The sequence below is a fragment of the Hippopotamus amphibius genome, chromosome 12 (assembly GCF_030028045.1).
Source record: "Hippopotamus amphibius kiboko isolate mHipAmp2 chromosome 12, mHipAmp2.hap2, whole genome shotgun sequence".
Lineage (NCBI taxonomy): Eukaryota > Metazoa > Chordata > Mammalia > Artiodactyla > Hippopotamidae > Hippopotamus > Hippopotamus amphibius.
The window spans coordinates 84,485,262-84,509,932 of NC_080197.1; the positions used below are offsets into that span (position 1 = coordinate 84,485,262).

A 24,671-nucleotide genomic window follows, 5' to 3' on the forward strand; every position below is an offset into this window, starting at 1 on the left:
AGGGTAAGTGCCTTGAGAGCTCCTTTTTGTTGGGTTCTGCTGGGGATTAACTATTAATCCTTCCTCTCCCTTTGTGTCCAAAGATCACAGTGTAAGAACCAAGGTCACAACCTCAGACCAAGGCCATGGCCTCAGAGTCTCCCCACCCCCACCTCCTGCCTCCCTCTCCCTGGTGGGCAGTTGGGTGAGGCTTGAGGCTGTGAAACCTCTACCAGTGGTTGTCTCTGTCATTCCAAGTGTGGCAGAAAGGATGGATGGCAGTCCACAGGAAAGAGCTGCTACGGGAGGCTGGACGAGGGTGGAGAGGTGGACCAGGGACTCCAATGTGAGAGGTGAACACAGAGACGTAGGCCAGAGACCCCCAACACAGCTTTATTAATAACACCCCAAGCCAACACCAACAATCTTCCCATGCGTGAGGTCCCAGGGGTGAGGGGGACAATGGGGCAGGGCCTGAAGGTGGAGTGCGGGGCTCTGGGTCCCTGAGTTACATATCACTCAACAAATAACCCAAGATGACAGCCCCACGCTCCTGCCAGTGGCTCTGCAGCCCCCATCCAGCCTTAGCCGCTGCTCCCAGTGGGGCAGGTGGAGCTTCCATCGCCGTCTGGGGACCCGGACAGGGGCTGGCCCATACGATCCACACACCAGCAGGGACCTCGGCGCTGCCCCTGGGAGGAACGGCACTGGGGAGAGAGGCACACAGATGAGAGGGGCGGCCCGAGGCTCCCGCAGAAGAAATGGGAAGGGCCCCACGGGTTAGGGGACGGGCTGTGGACTCCTGAGTCTGAGTCTGCAGAAACATCTGAGTGTTCTCAGCACAGTGAGGCTGGCTGGGTTCCCTTCCATGGCTTCTCTTTTCCACCCACCAAACTGTGCCTGTTCTTCTAGGCCAGAACAGTGGTTCTCAAAGTGTGGCTTCCAGACCAATGGCATCAGCGTCACCAGGGGCCACATCACCAATGCAGATTCTCAGGCTCTGTGGGCAGGGCTCAGCCACCCGTGTTCACAGCCAGGGTGATTCTGATGCATCTCACGTTTGTGAACCCCTGAGTTAGGCATTGCTTAGACAGTCTGACTCCTCTCCCACAGCTGTGGCTGGTTATTCTCTACGTTTGTGTGGGCCCTAAAGTTGGAAGAGCCCTAAAGGCAGGGGCAAGTGTCTTATTTACGCAACTCTGTAAGCCCCCCGACCCAACCGCTGGTAGAAGCCTTGTACCGACAGACCAAGGGAGGAGAGGAATGGCCTCACCTGCCGCTTCCGGTAGAAGCCCCGATGGTCACAATTAGGCACGTAGAGGGTGTGAGCCCCACGGTAGATCTCGGTCTGGAGCTGCTGCAGCACGGAGTCCAGATGTCTGCGGCAGGGGCCCTGGGGGAAGGGATAGCTCTGCTGCCGAGCCCGCTGGCCCCACCAGCCAGGCTCCCAGGACTGGGATGGGAGACTATGCCAAGCCCAAGGTAGCAGTCTCAGACGGGAATCTCCAGGGCTCCCCACCCCTCCTATTCCCTGCCAGCCCCAAACGCACCATCTCAGTGTCTTGGACGCGCCCAGGATTGGGCCGGGCTGGAGTGGTAGAGGTCCCCAGATTCTTCTGTTGGTCTCTGTGGTTCGCGTCCTGTGAGCGAGTGGTCCCTGCTTGGGACTTACTCTCCTTAGGATTCTCCCCTACAACCACAAGAGGAATTGGGAAAAAAGAGGCCGGAAATCAACCAGATGTCAAAGGTCAGAGCCAGGTGGAAACAAGAGGCGCTTTCAGAGTAGTGAGGGGGTTTAGAGTCTGGCTCCACTGTTACTTTCTGCTGGCCTCAGTTTCTTTCTCTGACAGATGGTAATGTTACTTTTCATGATAATATCCCCAGACTAGTTTTTTTTTTTTTTGTATTTTAATTTTATTTATTTATTTGGCACACGGGCTTAGTTGCTCCGCGGCATGTGGGATCTTCCTAGAGCTGGGATCAAACCCGTGACCTAGACACTGGTAGGCGGATTCTTAACCACTGCGCCACCTAGGAAGCCCTCTGGAGACTAGTTTTAAGGCTTATAAAGGAGAAGCACTCTGGAAAGCAAAAATCAATACAGTCATTGATTGACAGGCCTGAGGCTTTGTGAAAAGACCTGGCTGTTCCACCAGAGGCCAGCAGGGGGTGCACCAAGCCAGGGAGATGGGGCAGAAGAGCGAAGGCGGTGAGAGGGGGTCAGCAGGGACCCAAGTGGAATGTGTGTCCCCGCTGTGACCCTGCTGTGACTCAGCCCACCCCTCCCAGGCCTGATACACGGTTATTTTGGGGGCACTGCGGTGGGGGCCTCTCCCTTCTGGTCCCCTGAGGCTCCAGCTCGACCCCAGTGGTCCAGGAGCCTGTGCCATTCAACCCTTAACCAGGAGACGGAAGGTGGGCAGGCTGCAAAAGTGCAGGAATGAGCGGCTTCCGACACGCAGGCTGCTCCTGGCTCTGAAGAAAGGTTCACACATGGTACTGGGGGGGTTGGGGAGAGCTCAGGATGGGAAGGGAAAGTCAGGGTGTCAGGGCGAAGAAAAGATGGGGGTGGGGGTGGGGGGAAGGGCACTGTTTGGAATTTGCCCCAGCTGTAAAATGAGGTATTATGAGCCCTGAAGTGATGTAATGGAGTCTCTCTCCATGCCCCAAGACAAGCTCTGCTCAGTCCCCAGACCTCAAACCTAGACAGTTGCTCCCACCTGCCTACTACTCAAAACCCAAGAACCATTTCCTCTGCAATCGTGAGTCTGATCCTTCTTCCTCCACACTCCTCAGACCTTGCCCCTCCTTCCCCCTATTCAGCATCCTACCGTGAACACCCACCCAGACCACCCCTTTCCAGGAGGACCTATAGCAGCCTGGACGCAGGCATGTGGGACTGAAAGAAACTCCGAGTTGATTTCATCCCTTCCCATGCAAGAAACTCGGAGCTCAGATACCCCCGGGGTGGGGGCCGTTTGCATTTCCTCCTCTCCCCATCTCCCTGCTGCCCCCCATCTTTCGGGTTCTGACTCACTTCTGTCCCACCCACCAAATGACTCAGCCTTCTATTCTCCTCTCTGGGTTAGGGTGGAGTGGGGTGGGTGGAGGGTTCTGAGAAGTTTTAAATCACAACCCTGATCTGGCAGATTCCTTCTTTTCCCACCTCTATCCCCCCCTCCCTAGGGGTGGGGGAGGGCCAGCGCCAGCCCTCAGACCCTAGCCTCGCCTAAAACAGCTCTGGATTTGAGCCATCTTGCATTCGCCACCCCATGTTCAGGTGCTTTGGACGCCCTGATATTAAGAGGAGATATTTCTCAGTGTGTGCAGGATTTGGGAGTCTGGAGTTCTCTTTCCTCTTTCTCCAAGTGGAAGCCGGGAACAATGTCTGAGTCCTTTCTCCAGCTTGGGGGTCTAGGGCTGAAGGAGCTGGGCCTCTGTGGCATACAGCAGGTCCCTAACCCTTCCATCGTTCCCTTTCCCCTCAAGAGAAAATAGACAGAGGGGACAAAAAAGGTTGAGGGCTCAGACATCTCCGTGCTTCATCCCTAGGGCCCCCAGCCGCACCCCAGACTTCTAGGAACTCCCCGCACTTACCCCTTCACCCCCCAAAATGTGCCCCCCTCCCCCGCGTTGGGGAGGAGGAATCCTCAATCGCAGGACCCTGAGGCTAGCGGGGCTGCCCGCGCGCATCCCTCCGGGACCCTGCGGGCAGAGTTGCGGGGCTCACGTGGGCGGGGCAGGGGCGGGGCGCGGACTCACCCGAGGGCGCGCGCGCCCGGCCGCAGCGGCCCCGGCCCAGCAGCAGCGCCCGCAAAGGCGTCTCATCTTTCTCCGGCGGCTGGCACTGCAGTCCTGGGGCGCAGTTTGGAGTGTAGACCCCGCACTGCTGCCCCTCTCTCCTGAGACAGCCCCCAGCTTCCGCACAGCCCTCCGCCGGCGGCCCCCCATCCTCCTCCTCCACGCAGCCCCCTGGACAACCCGCCTGCACCCCCTGCCCGCAGCCGGGGCACCTTGCCAAGGCGCCTCCTGGGCGGGGGGCGAGCAGCAGGGTTAGCAGCAGTGGCGGCAGCAGCCTGTGGGGGGTCATGGTCAGGATTTTTGCCCCGTCCACTCCTCCCAGAGCAGTCGTAGCGCAGCTGCTGCCCGCCGCCGCCCCTCTGCCTTAAGTAGCCGCCGGCAGGGGCCGGGCCCTTTAAGAGCCAGGTGAGGGGGGGGGCGGTGGAGAAGGCAGGGGCATACCCTAAACTGGGTGGGACTGGAGAGGCCCCCCCTCCACCTGGGTCGTCCCCACTGTGCGTCCTCCCTTCCCAGTTTCTGTTTACTCCCCAAATTACACTATGATTTTTCTTGCTTTTTTCCTGGGAATCTCGCCCGGAATTTGGGAGCTGGACAGCTGGCTGGAGGCCCTGGAGGGTGGGAAGGGGTGGAAGCAGGAAAGGACGGGAGTTGGGATGAAGGGGAAACTTGAAATCCAGTTCGGGTGTATGTGTGGCGGATGAAGGAGGCACAGGGACTCGGTGGGGAGTGAGAAGATGGCGGACTTAAGTGGACGGAGAAGGGATGGTGTGGGGTCATGAGAGGGATGTGGGTGAAAAGAAAGAGAGAAAAGGCGGAAACAATGGAGACTGGGGCCTTGGGAGGACCGACTGCTGATGGGGGAGAGTAAACCAAGAGCGAGGAGAGGAAGAGCAAAGCTGAGGGAGGAGCAAGAGAAGGTCTCCCTGAGATGTGACTGAAGGGAAGGCGGGTGTTGGGGGCCAGACTTGGGTAAGATGATAGAAGGGGTTGGGGGAAGCAAGGGGTGAGGTGCCTGGTGGGGGAAGCACACCTTGAACAAACTGTCAGAAATCGTAGCATTGTGTTGGGACCACGGGAGTCCGGAAAGATTGAAGCGGCCGAGTGTGCCCGCAGGAGAACTGGCTGAACACCTGGGAGGTAGGGACCCGGGACTGGCCAGCTTAATTGGGGAGGGGGGCTTCGAGAAACCCGTACTCTGGGTGTTCTTAGGGACAGTGGCCAGAGAGTAGATCCCCAACACACCCCGTCCTTCATCCAGGTCAGCCCACCTCTCCATTCCGCCCCTTTCCCAGAATCTGTCCCCTACTCCACCCCACCCAGTATCATCTGTTTGGTTTTCTGGACTATTCAGGCTGTGCAATGCCCGGGGATGGGGCAGTGGGGGGCGACTGGTCTGAGTGTTTCAGTCTGCCTGCTCCCGGGGCTTTCTCTACTCTGCTCTGTCTACCCCACCTCCCCTAGCCCTCGCTGCCCTTCTCCAGGCAGTGCCCCGCCCATCCCGAGAACTCCTAGCCAAGCCTTCCTTCCTAGAGGGAGGAAGAAGGACCGTTTCCTTCTGCAACCCACACCCACCCAGCTCTGGGTTATGCAACACCGGCCATCTCATTCTTTCCTAAAACAAGGGCTCTGGGCAGTGACTAAGTTTAAATTCTGGGCCCCCAAGCAAGAATGTCAGCAAGGGCTTCCTGAACTTTTAGGTAAATAAGAATTAAAAAGAACTTTACTCCCAACCTCACCCCCCTAGGGCTACCCTGGGACCCTACGACCGGCGTCTGGGGAGCAGTGTCTTCCAGTAGCCCTGAGACAGTGATGCAGATTGGGCAGGCAGGGAAGAGGGGGTGCTGGGGCAGTGGGAGGCGCAACGCTCCTCCACTCTGGGAGGCTCTGGGACCTCCTCCTCCGAGCTCTGACCCCAGGGTGGTGAGCGCCAAACTGTCTCTCTGTCCTTATCACTATTTATTTTGCCCTGCCCATGGTTCTAGCGAGGGCTTTTCTCCTCAGCTCCAGCTCATTGTTTCTGAATAGGATGGAAACATATATGGAAAGTTGGGATGGGGAAATGATGGCCATACTCCTAGTGTGGCTTTTAAAGAAGTTTGTACTCGTTTGTAGGTTATGTAGCAGAGAAGCCCAGGACTCTGCTAGCCTCTCACATCCACCACTCCCTGCCCAAATTCCCCCTTCTCCTCTCCCATATCGCCGTGGCCACCTCTACAGATTTCTGCTTCCCCCTGCCCTGCTTGGTCCCTCCATGCAGTCTAAGCACAGCCACTGCACAGCCCAGTTCCACCCACCACCCCAGCACTGCTCTTCCCTCGTCCCCATGCCTCCAGCACAGATGTCCAGAGCAGCGTGCGTGCTGTGCTATCAGTGCTGGGGTCTAGCCAGCCTCCTTCTTACAGGCTGAGACTTTCAAACTCTGCATTTCCTCCCTTTGGGATGCCCTTCGCCTCAGCACCCAGAGCAGTGGTCTGAAGCACGCCTTAAGTGCTCAGGATGGCATGTGGGCCAAGGTGCAAACAAACCCCTGGGGCTCTGCCTGGCCTCTGTGGACAGAAGAGTTTGCAGAAAGCTTCTGCCTGGGCTGTGAAGAGGATAAAGAGCTTGGTGTGTTACTTAGGCTTTTTATAAATAAACTTTGACAGGACTTCCTCCTCCTCTTGTAGGTTATGCTCTGCTCTGCTCCCTTGTGCTCTGCATCTCTCACACCAGCCTGTCCCTCCAAACCCACAGCAACCCCAGGTGCTGACTTCCTTTGGAGAACAAGGGGTAAAGGAGAGGGCCTGCCTGCATCCTTTCGAGATTTGAGTCTGAGGAAAGACAGGCGGAGGCACAGGTCACAGGCAGCCAGCCCCAGAGACGAGGCTCAGTGACCACATCATGACATAGCCCAAGTCTGGTGTGGGTCTGATGGGAACTGTTGTGATAACCTCAGCTGGTCTCCAGCCTCTGGTTTCTGCCATCTGTCCCCCCAACACAGCCTCCTAGTTGGTCATGCTTCTGTGACTCTGTCCTCCTGAACGGCCTTTGGTGCTACACCCTGTTCCCCCCCACCCAAGGACCCTTGCCCCCACACGACAGTCATGGCCCTGTAGACAGTTGGCCTTGGAAGCATACTCTGGTTCAGCCCGCTAGTGGAATCACCTTCTCCAGAATCCCTTGGCAGTTTCTCATCTCAGAGTTTGAACTGAGATTAGGGGAAGTGAAGGTGCGGTGCTTAGAGGTAATTTCTTCCCCTGGACTCCAAGTTTTCAGCTCATAAAGATGAAATTCTCCCCCCCCCCCCGCCATTCCTCTCACTACAAACCAAATTCTGCCACCTCTTCCCTCCCTGCTCGGCCAGCTCTCTGCCTTTCTCTGAATTCACCCACCTTATTGTGTTGCTAACTTTTTGCTTATCTTTTCTTGTGTCTTATTTTTCTAGTTAGATTGTGAGTGTTTTGAGAACAGGACCCCCAGCTCCCAGCTGATATAAGGAGTTTCGAATTGATACAAGGAAAAGTTGTTTTGGGTGCGAGCAAAGGCAGTCCTGGGGGAGGGCCTTGAGAGGTGAAGCCAGAGCACGGTAACTCTTCTGGAGGCTCCACTGGTGCTCCTGTACTTCTGAGCTAGCCCAGGCCACCCCAGGGGGTCTCGTGGCTCTCCCACTCCTTCAGCCCCTCCTCTCACTTTTTCTGTTCCTCCCCTTGTACTCAGAGTAAAGGCCAAAGAGACTGGGAGGCCAGAGTGTGGTCAGGATTCAATAAGAGAGGGAAACCTGGCTCCAGGAGAAATCAAAGAGGGTTTCCTGGAGAATAACGCTTTAAAGTAAAGATTAGGGGACTTCCCTGGTGGTCCTGTGGTAGGACCTGGTACTTTCACTGCTGAGGGCCCGGGTTCAATCCCTGGTTGGGGAACTAGGATCCTGCATGCCACGTGGCAAGGCCAAAAAAAAAAAAATAGAGTTTAGGAGAAGAGATAGGTGTGGTTGAAGAGAGGGGAGGTGGAGGGCATCTCAGAAAGGAAATCACATCTTTGTGTAACAGACATGAGGCTGAGGGGCGATGTATGTGGATATGTGCATGATTTGTGCTGCCTACATTTCCAGTGTCCCCGTGATATCAGAGAAAGGAGAACTGCGAAGGGAACAGAGCAGTTTTCAGCCAGACGGTTGGGAGCTGGGAATCATTAGGAGAAAAGAAATAATATCTGGGCATCTGAGGTTTGCTTGTTTTTGGTAATTACATGAATAAAAGTATATTCAGTAGATTGATAGAGCATTTATATATGTGGATGTAACTACATTATATGGACGTACATAGGGAGGAATTGTGCTCCCAGGGAGCTTAGAATTAATATCTGTCCATCCAACACACACTTAATAAACACCTAAAAAAATCAATCAGGGGACTTCCCTGGTGGCCCAGTGGCTAAGACTTTGCGCTCCCAATGCAGTGGGCCTGGTAGAAATTGGCAAGCCGATTGTCTCATATGGAAATGCAAAAAACCTGGAATAACTCAAACCAACTTTAAAAAAAAACAAAATTGAAGGACTTATACTATCTGCTTTCAAGACTCATTATAAAACTGTAGTAATCAAAACATAAAAATAGAAAAACAGAGCAGTGGAACAAAGTAGGGTCTAGAAATAGAGCCACAAAAATATGGTAAATTGAATTTTTTCTTTTCTTTAAACACTTTTTTTTTCTTTTTTACTTGTTCAATAGATGTTTGACAAAGGTGCAAAGGAATTCAGTAGAAAAAGGACAGTCTTTTCAACAGATGCTGCTGGAACAACTGGATCGCCATATGCAAAAAAAAAAAAACAAACCCAAAATTAATCATAGATCTGGATAAAGTTGTTAATGCATAACCTCAATCTAATAATGAGTAAACGTCAGGTAAAATGAGACTGAGGGATATTATACAAAATAATTGGTATCTACTCTTCAGGAAAGACTGAATAACTGTCTCAGATTAAGAAGCCTAAGGAAACATGACAAGTAAATGTCAGTCACAGATCTGGGGTTCTAATCCAGATTTCCTAATTTCTGGTCTACACCTATTTTCCGACACCTTATTTCCATCATGCCAAGTGGTCAGCATTTTGCTTCCATTTCATTCAACATTTGTAGAGCACCGATTTGTGATAAGAATAGGATAGCTCCCAGGGATCTGAAGGAGCTCATAGTCCAGCAGAGACAAATCTACAAACACAGGGTCCTTTAAGAATAAAAGTAAGACTGCAATAAGTGCTACAAATGAGGTGCAAACAACATGGTATAAGAATACAGAGAAGGGAATACCTTCCTATCTGGAAAAGAGAAATTCGATGACGGGAGGAAATCGAGGAAGTCCTTCCCAGAATGGCAATAATCACCCTTCAGTAGGTGCTCAATAAATGTCAGTATCTTTCTTCCCTTCACAGTCTGGCCCCAGCCTAACTTTCCTTGAGTCACACCAACCCCTCTGTTTCCCAACAGCGTGCCGTTTCACGCCACGGCTTTTTGCATCCCAAGTTCTCTCCTCCGGGAAGGGAATGCCCTGCCTGGAATGAAGGAAAGGTCACATGAACTGGAGCTCGGGAGCATACAAAGCATATGGTGACAGGCGCACAAGCTATGGAGGCCAGCCTCAGGCTCAGCATCTACAAAAAGGGTTTCATAGTAAGACTCATTTCATGAGGTTGTTGAGCGGATTAAAAGGACATTCCTACAAAGCCCTTGGCATCACGTCTGACACGGAGCCAGCGCTGTGGCAACAGTCTCAGTATTGGTGGGAGCGCAGCGACCTTCCCCGCCAGCCCCGCCCGGCGCGGGAGCCGCCCCTTGACCGGCCAGTCAGCGCCCGGGGCGCCCAGTGCAGCCTCCGCGCCGCCACGTCGCCACCCCCCACCCTCTCGACACCCGGGTTTACCAGCCTCTACCCGGCAGTAGGTACCGGGTTCACCGGGCCGCGCCCGACCGGGCCTGCGGCCTCCGATTGGCTTCTGCAGGTGCCTGTCGCCCTCGGCCGCTGCAGATTGGCCGGGGTGTGTGGAAAGGGGCGGGCCTCGGGGAGCGTAGGAAGGGCGGGGACCCGGATGTGTGTGGTGGCGGCGGCCGAAGAGCTAGTGTGCGGAGCTGAGAGGCCTATGGATGAGGAGGACGCGGCGGCCCCGGTAGGCGGGGATCGGGGGCGGGGTCCCGGAGGCCTGGAGTCGGTCTCCGCGGAGTCTGAGGCGGGAGGCGGGGGTCCTGGGCGGAGGCTTCGGAGTCAGGGGCGGGGTCTTGCGCTCTGGTCACTGAGCTTTCTCCCTGCGGACCCTCCTCGGCCCAGTGCAGGGCCTGGGGAGACTGGGCGTAGTCACACGGACGGGCCAGGGCCCCTTTCTCCCGGGTCTCGCCTGAGTGATCCGGCCGGGCCCGGGGTGGAGGCGGGGCCCGGTGCGGCCGCCTCTTGCGGGTGCCAAGGCTGTGGGGTTCTAGGCAGGCAGATGCCCCTAGGTCTGGGGCGCCAACATCGACCTGGTGTCAAGCCCTGGCCGAGTGCCCAGGAGGCCAGTCTAGGGCTGCCCCTCTGATGCCTACCCTTCTGGGTCATGGGCTCTCTTGTAGCTACTGCAGAAGCGTGTAATGTGCGCATTGAGATTGAATTCAGCCCAGCAGAGGCTTCCTAAGCCCCTACTGTGTGCAAGGCTGTGTCAGGCCTTGATGGAAGCCTTGTCCCAGGCTTTGGGGGATGGGAAGAGAAAGTGCCTCCCCTTTTTGTCACTTTGGGAAAAATTCATTCATCCATTCCTTCATATGTTAGCACTGTTGGTGGTTTAAATACCTGGGTCATCCTACTCCTCTCTGTCTTCACTGCTGCCATCTTTGGGGATGCCATCTCATTGGAATAGCTGCAACAGCCTCTTAATTAATTGTTCGCCACTTCTGTTCTTGCTTCTCTTGTGATCAGTTTAGTCTCCAGTCAACTACCTGAATGATCTTTACGATCTAACAAACCTTAAAATCATATAATTTCCTTGCTTAAAACCCTCCAGAGCTTTCCCATCACACTTGGAATAAAATTCGAACTCCTTAACATGATCTGTAGGGCATCGATCTGGTCCCTCCCTTCCTTCCATCCTCTTCTGGTACATTTTCCCTCCGTCACATTCCCTACACACCAGCCACCTAGCCTTTCTATTTTCCTACCATGCCAGCTGCCTTGCACCTCAGGACCTGTGTCCTGGCTGTCCCCTCTGCCTGGGATGCTCTTTCTTGGGCTTGTTACATGCCTGTCACCCTTTCATCTCACAGAGTTCACCCCATTATTCTTTATCATATCACTCTGCTGTTTCCCCCACTGTCTAACATTGTCATGTCTGTTAATAAACATTGTAACATTGCCTGTCACGCTCCCCCACTAGAATGTAAGTGCTGTGAGAACAGGCATCCCTTCCATCTTGTCCACCACTGTATCTCTAGCACCTAGGACAGTAGGAGCACATTGTGGGAGCTCAGTAAATGCTTGCTGAATGAGAGGATGCGGGTGGGGATTGTGGAGGTCAAACTAGGCAACTGGCTTCGAGTCCAGTGTCCTCTTCACACTTTGGGTGGCACAGGCTGAAGTGCTTTGCAGAGCGCCCTGCTTCTTCCTCCTCAACCCCCTTCCCCCCCTGGCAGGTTTGTTCTCATGAACAAGATGGATGACCTCAACCTGCACTACCGGTTTCTTAATTGGCGCCGGCGGATCCGGGAGATTCGAGAGGTCCGGGCTTTCCGATATCAGGAGAGGTTCAAGCACATTCTTGTCGATGGAGACACTTTGAGGTGAGTTTCGGGGAGTGCTTCCACATTTTCTTTCCTGTGCCAGATTTTTTTTTTTAATATTTATTCATTTATTTGGTTGCGCCAGGCCTTAGTTGCCGCGTGTAGGATCTTCGTTGCAGCATGTGGGATCTTTTTTTTTAGCTGTGGCATGGGATCTTTAGTTGTGGCATGTGGGATCGTTAGTTGCGGCATGAGGGATCTAGTTCCCTGCCCAGGGATTGAACCCAGGCCCCCTGCGTGGAGTCTTAGCCACTGGACCACCAAGGAAGTCCCATCTGTGCCAGATACTGGAAATGAGAAGGGGCTTTTGCAAAGGCAGAGAACTGTCTGCACTGCACAGTGAGGGGATGCTGTAAACCCTGGAGGCCTTTCTGAGTGGAGCAGTGTGTGCTTCTTCACTCTGCGCCCCACTCTGCCTATGTCTCTGGGTCCCTCTGTCCTGGTCTGTATTGGAAGCAGTCATGTCAGAGATAGAGGCTGCTGGAGTCTCAGGAGTTGCCCAGCTGCCTTGTTGGAAGGACTCCAGTGGGTCTGTGTGATGCCTGGGTCTCCTGCCTGTATCTCTGGAGTTGGACTTGGTGAAGAGTGGCTGTTTCAGAGACAGTGGATTTCCTGTTTTGGGAGGGCCAGTCCTGTAGTGCGTCCTGCTCACTGCCTTCCAACCCTTTGGGTTGTGTGTTTGTGTTTGTTTTTGCTCTGTTTTCTGGCTTGAACCCCTCCCCTGACTCCATCCGAGCCTAGTTCTCTCACAAAGTTGTCACCGGCAGTGGGAGGGAAGTAGTGCTATCTAGCCCGGAGACAAGAAAGCTGAGGCGTGGGGACTGAATAACTGTCTTCCAGTCTATGAAGGGCTTTGGTCCAGAGGATAGAGACCAGCCGTTCTCCAGCTCCACTGAGGACAGAGCCAGAGGAAAAGGGCTGAAGCTGCAGCATGAGGGATTGAGGTTAGACAGGGTTGTGAGACCCCTAATAGACAACTGAGGGAGGCTCCACGTTCTCTTCCCCACCGGCAGTGAAGAAACCAGACTTGCGTTGGTCTGGTGTGGGTTGGGCCCTGGCTGGAGGCAGCGGGTGGCATGGGTGACCTCGAGAATCTTGTTGTGGTGTTTGTGCAGATGTCCTGAAGTGTGGCCTGATGGATTCTCCTGTGTGCTGGCCCTCACAGGGTGGGGGTTGGGGATGCTGAGGCCTTCCCCCTAGCTCTCAGGCCAGGCTGCTAATGGAACGCCTCCTTCTTTCCTCCTTCAGTTACCATGGAAACTCTGGTGAAGTTGGCTGCTACGTGGCTTCTCGACCCCTGACGAAGGACAGCAACTATTTTGAGGTGATCAAGGAGGTGGGTGGGCAGAACAGGGGATGAGATAGTTAAGCTCCAAGGAGCTCTTTTACTGGATTCTTCACCTGGTCCTTTCAGTTTTCCATCAGGATTATCCTGTTGGCTGGGAAAAGGGCCCCGGATAGCATGGTGCCTAATCTGAGAGGCATCCTGGAGTCCTGTCCCCCTGTCCCTCTGCTCTCCTGCCCTTCCCCTGGGTAGACTTCGACCCATGTCCTTTCCTGCCCTCTAATCCAAGCCCAGCACCTACTACTCCATCTCCTATCTTCTTCTGTAGCTTGGAGATTATTTTCTAAGTAATCGTGGTAAAGTGGGCCCCCACCTTCCCCAGTTCTCCCTCTGTACGCCCTGACTTTTTCTCTGATTCCCGTCTTTTGGCCCTTTGAGCCCAGCCACGTTTGCTGTCTCATTCCGCGCCCTGCTCACGGCGCCCTGCCCTCTCCCCTCCAGGTGTCCATTGTGGACAGCGGGGTCCGAGGCACCATCGCTGTGGGGCTGGTCCCGCAGCACTACAGCTTGGATCACCAGCCTGGCTGGCTGCCAGACTCTGTCGCCTACCACGCTGATGATGGCAAGTGAGTCGCCTCTTGTGGAACCTCACCCCTTTCCTGTGCGTTTGGGAATCTTAGATGTGATGGACTGCCTCAGGGTGGCTTTGGCCATTCCTTCACTCGTCCTGGGGTATTTCCGTAGACCTTTCTGATGGGATAGGAAGGTGGCCTGTCGGCTACCCTTGGAGGTTTGCAGACTTAAAGGGGAGGACGGAGCTCGGAGGAGAATGTAGAGAGTGTGATCGGGAGCGGGAGCACTGGGGAGAAGTTGGGAGGCCAGGCTCGGGTCCTGTGTCTGTGCTGCTCTGTCCACAGGCTGTACAATGGCCGAGCCAAGGGCCGCCAGTTTGGGTCAAAGTGCAACTCTGGGGACCGGATTGGCTGTGGCATTGAGCCCGTGTCCTTTGATGTGCAGACCGCCCAGATCTTCTTCACCAAAAATGGGAAGCGGGTAAGTGCGACATCCTGAGTGGAATTTAAACGGCTTGAAGCTGTCTGGGGATTTACGTGAGTGATAAGAGAGTCTGCTGGTTGGGGCTTGCCCAGGGCCCTGTAGGCTTGTTTCCCAGCTTCTTCAGTTCAGCCTCAGATTCTCCTGGGGTCTCCTGCATGCAGGAGAAGACACCTCCCCCACCCAGGGGAAGCTGGGATATTCCCCAGGTGATAGACGCAGGGGGGCAAGTTTGTGCAGTGGAGGAGGGGCAGAAATTGTAGGGGACAGAATTGGGTGACTTGGGGGAAAGTTTTGAGCAGAAAAAGAGAAGGGGAAACTATAGCCTGGCTGCATAATCTGGAAGTCCTCTTGGGATTTTTGACTTGAATGCTTTTGAGAATATGTCCTTTCTGTGTTTCATGTTCCTTGTTTTACTGCTCCTTTCATTCCCTCTTCAGAGAGAGACGAGTGATGGGATGGGATGGGATAAGAGCAAACTGGAACTCTCTTTCTTCTCCTACCCAGCCCTGTCTCCCACCCTGGCAAGTTGCTTTCTCAGGCCTCTGCTGGCTAGCCAAGAGGTCTTCCTCCCTTAGCAGCACTTTCCTGCTCCAGTCCACACTCACACATACCAAAACTAGTTTGCCTTCTAGCTCCTTGGATACTTTGCTCAGCTAGGAGTACTCAGCAGCTTTTTAAGCTTCTCTGTACCTCTGTTTTGCTGTCTGTCAGCGTGTGTGATGATGACTGGTTGCATCATCTCAAAAGTCCCCTTGGGAGAATTAGATGAGCTCTAGAAAAGTGAGCCAGGCGGCAGCTCTCTCCCTTCCTCCCACTTCCTCCACTGCAGGTGGGCTCCACCATCATGCCCATGTCCCCCGACGGGCTGTTCCCAGCAGTGGGCATGCACTCCCTGGGTGAGGAGGTGCGACTGCACCTCAACGCTGAGCTGGGCCGCGAGGACGACAGCGTCATGATGGTGGACAGTTACGAGGACGAATGGGGCCGGCTGCATGACGTCAGAGTTTGCGGAACTGTAAGTAAGGGGCAGTGAGCGAGGAGGGCTGGGCAGAACCCCGGGGGCCATGGAAGCATGTCAGGATTGCTTAGAATAGGGAGTGAAGACAGGGTCTTTCGTAGCGTTTTGGAAAATGGGAGTTTTGGCAGCAGAGCCTGGCACCCTGACATGATTCCTGAGTCCAGATCTGTGTTCTGCTTAGTGTTGGTCCTCCTTCCTGCCTTCCCTTTGTTTGAGAACTCAGGCTAGTTACTTAACCCTGGGAACACGCAGTAGCTCCCCTCGCCTTCTTTGCTTCCTTCGGCCCCCAGTGCGCACTGCTGCCCTGCGCGCCTGCCTTTGAGAGGTGGGCTGACTTGGAGGCTGGAGGCCTGGACCTCCCTTTTGGCTTGATCCCACCCAGCTGGCCCATCTTTCCATTCACTGCATGGTGGGGCAGGTGTGGTCACAGATCCCACTCATGTTGGGGAAGGTTCTTCAAGATCTTTTTTGAGTACGCATCAATGTCAGTCTCTTCTGCCTTCCTACATTTTATAGAGGATGAGAATAGAGGCCAGTGATGATTCAGTGGAAGTCCTTGATCCTCCAAACCTGGCCTTTTTATCCACCTCATCACACCTGCTTTAGTCCCCTGCCTAGATTTTAAACGTTCTCGGGAAGTATATGGACCTTGAGAGAGGCACATTCTTCATATCCGCCCTCTGTGCCTCAGGCCGGGTTGGGAGTGAATGGACGCTGAGTCAGGGGTCTGGCGCTGACCTCTAGTGGGCTGCTCGGGCCTCCCACTTGGCATTGTCCCTCTGCCGCCCTCCTGCTCCCGGCTCAGCCTTTTCCTCCACCCTCTGGCCTTCTCACCCCAACCCAGGCTGCTTTCAACTCAGCCTTTGATAGCAAAACAGAAGCAGTGGGGGGTGGGAGTGGATTCTGAGCGAGGCTCTCCACTGGCGGAATTCAAGGTGAGTTGGACACAAGGAATATGGCAGAAAGTATGGCCTCCTGCAGCTTCTGACACTCTGCACCCTCTTCTGGCACTAGGGGCTGAGGACTGCAGTGGCTACCAGCCAGAAGGCCTCAGATGCCCACTCCCTGACCTTCATCTCTCCTTTCTTTTCCCCTTCCATCATCATTTTGACAACATCTACAGAGTTGAACTTGGAACTGAGCCAGGACGATGTTCCCGCTCTCCTCCCTGACCTCTCCTCGAGAGTTTTTTTCCTGCTACCCTTCCCCTGCCTGGACCTGCCCTCACTCTGCTCCCTGCTCCTCCCAGGCAATCTTTTCTGATGGAGGCAGAATCCTGTAGACGTTTATAAATAGTCTTCCTTCCTCTCTACCCTTCCCCCAGTGCCCTTGGGCCACACATTTAAGAATTTTTTTCTTAGACATAAGCTCTTGCGTTTAGCTCTTCTCTCAAACCCCCACCCCGCTGGGGACAGCTGGCAGGGTGGGCACACGGCTCGCTGCACACTTGCTCCTCTGGGGCAGACGTGGGCATGTGCCTCTTGAGGGACACGTGCCTCTCTTCTAGTCTTGCCAACTATCCCATTTTTCACATGAGGGTGACTTACCCAGTTTTTTCAAGCCCCTTGGCCCGCCAGCCCCACTTGCCTCCTGGCCTCCTGGCCTCCTCCTTTGTGTCCCTTCTGACCGTCCACTGTACTTCTGGTCCAGCGATCAGAGTGGTATCAGCCTGGAGGAGCCTGGGAGAGGTCATTCGGCTGTGCCTGTGCCTCCTGTTTCTAAAGATGTCTAGCACAGCTGCTTTTCCTCTCTGCCCTTCCTGTTTTTACATCCCCCTCTGTGGGGAGCCCTTCCCTGGGACCTCAGACCTCTGCCATTGCTGCAGCCTGTTTTTCCCACCCTGGGTGACGTTCCCAAGGGAGCACGCTGTAGACCCATAAAGGTCTGGGGGAGGCTTGGATGCCTTCCCATCCAGGTTTCTCAGCGCGGAGGTCGCGGGCATTTTAGGTGAGACAGTTCTCGGTGTGTGGGGTGTTTAGCGTCCTGGTCCCCAGACCCAGGATGCTGCTAACTGCCCCTCTGCCCCGCCCCTCACACTCCCACATATCCTCTTGTACTGCTGAGAAAACAGTCCCAGAGAAAAGTGAAGGGACTTCATATAGTGTCAAACAGCAGATTAGTAGCAGAACTAAGCCCCAGATATTCATTCTTTGACCCTCTCACCCCCTGCCTTTTCCACTGTCTAATCTATGCTGCTACCTTCTACCCAGGCCCACACGCTTCTGTAGCCAGTGTCTCCTGCCCCCTTCTCAACAGGATGAATCCAGGGTACCTAGCCTTAAATTCCCACTTCCCCAGGGATTCTCCTGTCTCGTGTCTTTAGCCAGGGGCCCCCTAGAGGAGTTTACTTGGCCGCCTGGGAATTCTTTTACTCCTAGCCCTTTCTCTCAGTTTTATTTATATATTTTTTTCTCTCAGTTTTATAGTCTCAATTATCCTCTCTTCTCCCTTCTCGCTGGTTCTTCTCATACAGAAGAGTGAATTCAGCTCCTGATCTCTTTTATTTTCGCTCCAACAATTCATTATGAAAAGTTTCAAACATATAGAAAACTTGAAAAAAATAGCACAAACACCCACTGTATCCCCACTACCTTGATTCAACAGTTGTTAACATTTGGTTGTGTTTGTTTGATCTGAGGATCTATATATAGACAGACGTGGCTCTTTCCAGTAGGATGTCTTTCTCTGCTTCCTGTGGCCTCACTTTCCCCTCCTAAAGAGCATGCCCTTCCCAGAGCTCCGGGATGCTGAAGAATTGCTGTTGCATTTGCTCAGGGACGGGGGTGCTGTCAGCAGGCCCTGCATAGTGAGGCATGTGTCGAGGGTGGGGGGCAGCAGGTAGGGCTGGGGGATTAGGCTCATTCGGTCTTTGTTTCTCACTTCTGTTCATCGCTCCTCTGACAACTCCTTAGCGACGGGGCAACAGCTTTGGTACACAAAGTGGGGTGAATGAGGCCCCACCCTCTCAGGGGTCCTCCTGGACCCAACCCACAAGGAGACCGTGTTGGGGCCTGAGCTGGCCGGTGGGGAGCATGTTCTTGGTTCGTGTTCCAGCTGCTTCTAGGCCCTCCAGCACTGAGCCCTCCCTTGCTCCTGTCAAGAGGGATTAGGGTCTCTGCTGGCAGGAGGAGGAGGGCGGTCGCAGCAGGAGAGAAGCAGCTGAGAAGGCGCTACTAGTACGAGGGAGGGGTGCGGTGCAGGAGGCTCTCTGTGCTCCGGTCTGCAGCCTTCGCTCTGTGGAGTAGACCTGTTTGGCCTCTCAAGGCTTCGACTGTGTATGGAGGGAGGTGGGTGGGTCTTGAGAGCCTTAAGGAAAGCGTTCCCCCTGCCCCCACCAAAGATGTAAAGGAACGTGCTGGTAGAGTGGGAGCAGTGTTTGAGGAGAAGCACTGGGAGGAAGACAGTTGGTCATTTGGGGTGGCGTCATCTGGGAAGTGTCCTAGGGAAACCGTGACCAGTCCTGGGAGCTTAAGGGGCCGTAGTTGGAGGTAAGGGCTGAGAGAAAAGATCCTTTCCTTCTTTGTGATTGGCAGTTCCCATCTATTGTAGCTTTGGGGCGACTGTTAATGTTTAGAGAGCACTGGAACATTGGGGTATTCCGGTATAACCCCCATGTCCTGAGTTAGGGAAAGGCCGACGTGTGCATTTATCACCTACTGGGGGTCAGGCTCCAGGCCAAGCCCTTGACACTCACTTCACTTCATCTTCTCACCCATTTTTGAAGATGCAGGTAGTGGTATCCCTGTTGCACTGATGAAGTATCTGAGGCTTAAAGAAGTGAAAGTCACTTGCTCGAGTTTAGTGACTAGTAAGTAATAGGAGTTAGGATTTGAACCCAGGTCTCTTTGAGTCTCTTTCAAACTATCTTGGGACTTCCCTGGCGGTCTAGTGGTTAGGGCTCCGCGCTTCCACTGCAGGGGGTGCGGGTTCCGTCCCTGGTTGGAGAACTAAGACCTCGCAAGCTGCGTGGCACAGTGAAAAAAAAAAAAGTAGAAACTAAGAGGCACCCGAAGCACAGATTGAGGGACCAGCATCCAGATTCTAGCAACTCAGACCCTAGGTGCTAAACCTCTCATCTCCTCTAGGTTCCTGACAGCCCTAGTCTAAGGACGGGAGGAGGGCACTCAAGCAGGGATCTATCAGGGAGGCCAGACTTCCCCCAGACCCTCTCAGTGCTCTGAGAAGGCTGAGGGCTTGGGAGGACTTTGCCTGGGGGCAGGAGAGTGGATCAGAGAGGACCAGGTGAATTGGGTGGCTGACTCCTGAGGGGTGAGTGGATTGTTCAGGGCCCTAGTCTTACAGGCAGTCAGCAGTCTGTCTGAGCTGCTCTGCTTTCTGAGCTGCTCTGGGGTGGGGAGTGGGTTTTAGTGTGTTTCATCCTCCTGGCCTTTTAGTTTAAGGAAGCACCCCCACCCTATCCTTTGACAAACCAGCAGCCTGCCCTCCTCTGGGCTGAGGCAGTGGGTTTTTCCCAAGGATCAGGATCTGGATCTGCTGCCTCTTGGCTCTGGAAGTGGAGAACACTGTGTTTCCTGTGCTGAGGCCAGTTGGATGGAGTGGGTCAGGGCAGCTGTAGGGTCCCCCACCCAGTTCTGCAATGCAGGGTGGAGAGGCTGGGCTGGGGGCTGCTCGGACTGGGTGGAGTCTACGCTAGTTAATGTGCAGCAGAGCACATCCCTCCCAGCCTTGTGCGGAGAGATGCAGAGGAGGAACCCAGGCCGAGCTGAGAATAGGCAGAGGACCAGAAATAGAATTTAAACAGTGTGGGCCTTCATAATACACAGTAAATCAAAAGACCACCTGCAGGGGACCTCTTTCTGATGGAAGAAAGCAGTGTGAGATAATGGAGACTCGGGCTAGGAGTGTGAATATCACAGAGCCAGTGTACCCTGAAGTGTGTAAAGTCGTGGCTGGAGGAAGGAGAGAAGGAAGGTTAGGTGGCCTCCCATACGCCTCTGGCTTTTCTCCTGGTGCCCCCTGTCATTGTCCCCCCCACCCCCCACCTCCAGTTCTCCGGCGGGGAGGGGAGGGTGGACTTGAGGTGTCAGGGCTCTGGGTACCTAGGACTGAGAAGGAGGCCGAGTGCCTCTCTTGCCTCCCTGAAGGGGGTGGTGAGGATGCAGCCCCTGCCTCTGCTGAAGACACACGGAGGCTTCAGAACTGGTGCAGGTGAGCGTGATGCCTTTCCTGTTCAGGCAGGAGTTCTTTGGGGGGTGAGAGGCCAGCGTCCCAAGGCTTGCCAGGGATAAGTGGAGGAGGTCCCCAGGGAGTGAGTTTTCTTCAGGGCCGGAGGGGTAGGAGGGTAGAAGAAAGTCTTGAGGGGCAGTTTGGCTAATTAAAAAGGGATTAAGGAATCCCAGGTGATGCTGAGGGTGGGGGAAAGAGGGGATGGGGTTGAGTCACAGCCCCACTATTACCATGACAACTGATAAATAAATCCTCCCAGATCGGGGGTTGCCGCCCCATCATGCCCAGGCAGGATCCCTGTGGGGCTGAAGAGCCCCAAGAGCCCATCAGTCATCTCCCCTCCACACCCCTGCTGCAGCTTGAAAGAGCCATGAGGGGCTGGGAGCAGGAACGCCTGCCTTTCTAGCTTCGCTCTGCCTGCTCCCCTCCCTCGCATTAAACGAAGGAGAAGAGCTCTTCGTCCTCCGTTCCCTGGCTCCGCTCAGCACCTCCCTGACCCCGCTACAGACAGCTCTGTTCAAAGCCAAGTAAAACAAAGACCTTGAGAAATTCTATCAGTCCCATCCCAGGCAGAACTGGCTTCTGAGCTCATCTCCCCTCCCCCAGACGTCTGGTCTTGGCCCCTAACCTCTGCATCCTCCCTGTCCCCTGAGGCACCCTGAGAAAGCCATCGGGCTTCCTCTCAGCCGAGCCTTCGCTTCTCCTCTTCTCTGTGTTCAGGGCCCCTGGGTGGCCCTTTCCTGGCAGGGTGACTGAGGGAAGTGGTGGCAGAGTCTACAGACCCCTGTGTGGTCGCAGTGCTTGGGCCTCCGGGTTGTGGTGCTGCTGTCCCCAGCTCCCCACGCAAGGGAAGGCTTGTGGGCTCAGTAGGCAGGTGGGTGCAGCCTCCAGCAGGGGGCTCGACCCTCTTGCTCGTGCTGCCAGCTCCACTCCGCCAGCCCCATCCCTGCTCTCCCACGCCTGCCCGGAATACCAAGGCCCGCTTTGTGCCTCCAGGACCCCTTCCCTTCCAGCCAGGGCTTTTTGTGAGGCTCAGGAAAACTGGTCCCCAGACGGCCTTGGAACCAGGTCTCCAGAGGGGTTTTAGCCTGCCCCCCACCCCTGGCTCTTCCCCCACAGCTGCTGGAGTACTTGGGCAAGGGCAAGAGCATCGTGGACGTAGGGCTGGCCCAGGCCCGGCACCCGCTGAGCACCCGTAGCCACTACTTCGAGGTGGAGATCGTGGACCCTGGAGAGAAATGCTACATCGCCTTGGGGCTGGCTCGGAAGGTGGGCACAAGTGCTGGCTTTTTGCCTATGGAGCTGCTCAGATCTGGGGCTGTTCGGTCAGACTTGGGAGCTCTTGGGGAGATAAAGGGGCCGGGCTGCAGAGGGCTGTCTAACCTGAGACAGAACAGGTCGTATGTGTCTGCTGTGTAAGGGTACAGACCCCAAGGCACCTCGGAGCTGAGAGAGGGTTGTGAGCGCACCTCACACACCAAGGCCTGGATGTGCGGTGGGGGCAGCCTGCAGCCCTGGCTGGGAAAGCCAAGCACCTTCTCACCTTCCCCACTTCCCCTGCAATGTCCAGTGCCTGAAGGTGTGAGGCTTCCGGGTGGGGGGGAGCAGCTGCCTGGGTTGTAGCTTGTTCCAGAAGATTAAGGGTTCGGAAGCCACTCTCCCATCCTCTTTTCCGTGCGTGGTACCACAGCTTTCCTTTTTTCGTTTTGGTATAGGATTATCCCAAGAACAGGCACCCTGGCTGGAGCAGAGGCTCTGTGGCTTATCATGCAGGTGCGTGCAGGGCTGCCCTGGGGAAGCTGGGGCTGTGGGGATATAGGGGCACAGGGACATCCATTTTCCTAACCCTGTACCAGGAGCTTCTCTAGCATCTGGCCAGAGAGACTCTCCCCTGCCGCTCCCTGCTCTTCCCTTCCCAAGCTGCTAGCGCTTTCTCCTCATCTGTGTTTTTCCTCCCAGCCCTAAAAGCCAGGGGAACAGAACAGGGGCGGGGGATCTGGGCCCAAACTGGACATTCCAGACCTCTGAGTTGGCTCCCTCTGCACCCTTCCTGCAGATTCTGCATTTTCTTTTTTTTTTGATCGGCTTGATTTCCTTTAGGGCTTTCTTTAGAAAGGACAAGCCGTGAGTTCCTGGTCCCACCTCTTTCTCCCCTCCAAGGCCCCTCTCTGCTCTCTGACCAGCTCCCGAGAGAGTCTCCCCCTTAGCCCCTTGAGGGGACAGATATGTGTCTCTCTTTACTCTGATGCCCTCATTCTCTCTCCTCCCTTCCTTGGGGCCAGAGAGGGAGGGAGGGACACTTCAGCTTCTAGCAGGGGCTGCTCTAGGGGGTGTAGGGTGTCAGCCCCTCCTGCAGGTGTGTGTCCTTTCCCCTCCCTCCAACAGATGACGGGAAGATCTTCCATGGCAGTGGTGTGGGGGACCCCTTTGGGCCACGCTGTTACAAAGGGGATATTATGGGCTGTGGAATCATGTTCCCCCGGGACTACATTCTGGACAGTGAGGGTGAGTGGGGTGACCGTGGCCGATCAGGCTGGTCGGGCAGAGGGTGGGGGCAGTACCACAGGAGCTCAGGTTGCTTGGCCTCTTAGGTGACAGTGATGACAGTTGTGACACAGTGATCCTGTCCCCGACCGCCCGAGCTGTGCGGAATGTCCGGAATGTCATGTACCTGCACCAGGAAGGGGACGAGGAAGAGGAGGAAGAGGAAGAGGAAGATGATGGGGAAGAGATAGAGCAGGAGCACGAGGGCAGGAAGGTGGTGGTGAGTGGGATGGGTTTGGGGTTGGACGGAGGGGTCTTGGGCCTCCGTGAGGGCTGGCGTTAGTGCATAAAGCGGAGCCCAGGGAGAGGAGACGGGAAGGCCTGCTGCTGCTGTGGGCGTGGGGCTGCTGAGTGGGGAGACTGGTTGGGAGGCTGGTTTCCGGCTTTGGGACGCCCTCTTGTGGTCACTTCGTGCATCGCCCTCCGTCTCTCTCCAATGGTGGTAGGCGTTGGGAGTGATGGGGTTCAGGCCTACGTAGCTCCAGCAGCCTCAGAGGAGAGGCCAGAGCCTGCCCGTCCCACTCTTCTCTTCCACCCCCAGGTTTTCTTCACTCGGAATGGCAAGATCATTGGGAAGAAGGATGCTGTTGTACCTTCCGGGGGCTTCTTCCCCACCATTGGGATGCTGAGCTGTGGGGAGAAAGTCAAAGTGGATCTGCACCCCTTGAGTGGCTAGGCCTTCTCCCCTGGACCGGCCCCTTCTGCCTCTCCTTGCCCTTTCCAGGTGCCCAGTTCCTGACTCCCTGAGGATTTGCTTACCCAGCAGGCCCCGGGGGATGTGTCTTCACTCTGCCCTACCAGGTCAGGCCCCTGCCAGCCTCCTCCGTGCCCATGTTTCCAACCTGGTGCTGCCACTGTTGTTAGTCCTTGGGCTAGAGTCCCTGGTTGGACAGAAACAGGCCCAAAGAATGGTGTTACTCTATGGGTGGGTCCCACCGGCTTTGGCCGTGGGCTCCCCCGTCCCCCTCCCACACTGGCCCGCGTGAGGGCAGAGGAGTGAGCGTCTGGCTCAGCTGCTGTTAGGCCTGAGGCCTGGCAGAGGGTGGAGCAGGACAGCCCTTCCCCTGTTGACCACAGTATTCCTTCTCGCTTCTTCTTTTCTGTTCCCTGTCCTCGTCGTTGTGTGCAGTTGCTGCTGTCACCCCCCTGGCTGGGCTGGGGGGGTCTCTTGGGCCGTCTCTCTCCTTCCACTGACTGCTGTCCCGAGAAAACTACTTGAGGGTCTCTGTTCTTGCCCCTGAGAGCCACCTTCCTCCCTCACCACCTGTTCAGGCACCGCATTCCCTTCCGAGAATCTGCGTCTCCGGCCTCCCCCGCTGTACACACGGAGATGCTGCCCGTGATAGGCTGACGTGTCCGGTGGAGTGAGAGAGGGGCTGTCAGGTCGGGGGACTGGGGCCTTTGCTCCTGTCTCCCCCTTGCCCTTCTCGGATCACCTGTGGCACTCTCGTCCCTAGTTCCAGGGGATGCAGGCTGAGACTCCAAAGCCTGTCTCTCCCACGTGGCGAGAGCAGGACCCTGCGCTCCCCTGCCCTGCCCCGCCGCCGCCCCTGCTTGCTGCCTGTGCCAGTTGCCTGTTTTGCTTCAGTGTTTGAGTCTAGCACTTACACATGTCCTCCCCCACCAGGCTCTCCTGTCTCCTAGCCCCTTGACCCCTCCCCATGCAGTGACTTCTAGGAGGGAGAGGGAGCAGGAGCAGTTGGCCTTGGTTTGGACAGAGTGGACAGGGCTTAGGGGAAAGGGATGAGATGTTGTGCTGCTGGGGCCTACCCTTTGGCCCTCCCTCCACGCCCTGCACTATGATGTATGAAATGTATGTACAGAACCAGAGATGTTTATACAGCCAATAAAGATGGACTTTCCATATTTATCAGTACGGCTGGGACAGGGGAATCCTTTCCAGCAGACAGGACCAGGGACAGGGCTGGAGGAGGGGGCAGCCGAGGGCACTTGCTCACCAGGCACATGTGGACCACTGTGGGGCCAGGAAGGGGGACTGTGTGTGTCCCACAGACCCGGCTTGGGC

The 24,671-nt window shown here is 55.4% G+C and overlaps 2 protein-coding genes across 3 annotated transcripts; one reads left to right on the forward strand and one right to left on the reverse strand.

The window, feature by feature from the left end:
* Positions 1–347: 347 nt before the first annotated feature.
* Positions 348–4,346, reverse strand: IGFBP6 (insulin like growth factor binding protein 6). Its single transcript, XM_057701048.1, has 4 exons — positions 3,742–4,346; positions 1,530–1,669; positions 1,253–1,372; positions 348–686 (listed from the first exon to the last, which is right to left on the reverse strand). Exons 1-4 carry the CDS (start codon positions 4,067–4,069, stop codon positions 564–566), a joined length of 711 nt encoding a protein of 236 aa, XP_057557031.1. The 5' UTR covers positions 4,070–4,346; the 3' UTR covers positions 348–563.
* Positions 4,347–9,779: 5,433 nt separating this feature from the next.
* Positions 9,780–24,521, forward strand: SPRYD3 (SPRY domain containing 3). 2 transcript variants are annotated; one of them, XM_057701046.1, is made up of 11 exons: positions 9,780–9,919; positions 11,409–11,555; positions 12,804–12,879; positions 13,342–13,466; positions 13,758–13,893; positions 14,726–14,911; positions 21,221–21,370; positions 21,817–21,874; positions 22,487–22,606; positions 22,693–22,865; positions 23,187–24,521. In XM_057701046.1, the coding sequence occupies exons 1-11, from the start codon at positions 9,897–9,899 to the stop codon at positions 23,319–23,321; spliced, it is 1,329 nt and encodes a 442-aa protein (XP_057557029.1). In that variant the 5' UTR covers positions 9,780–9,896; the 3' UTR covers positions 23,322–24,521. The 2 variants fall into 2 exon arrangements, with proteins under 2 accessions (XP_057557029.1, XP_057557030.1); XM_057701047.1 differs by lacking the exon at positions 22,693–22,865.
* The last annotated feature ends 150 nt before the right edge of the window (positions 24,522–24,671 follow it).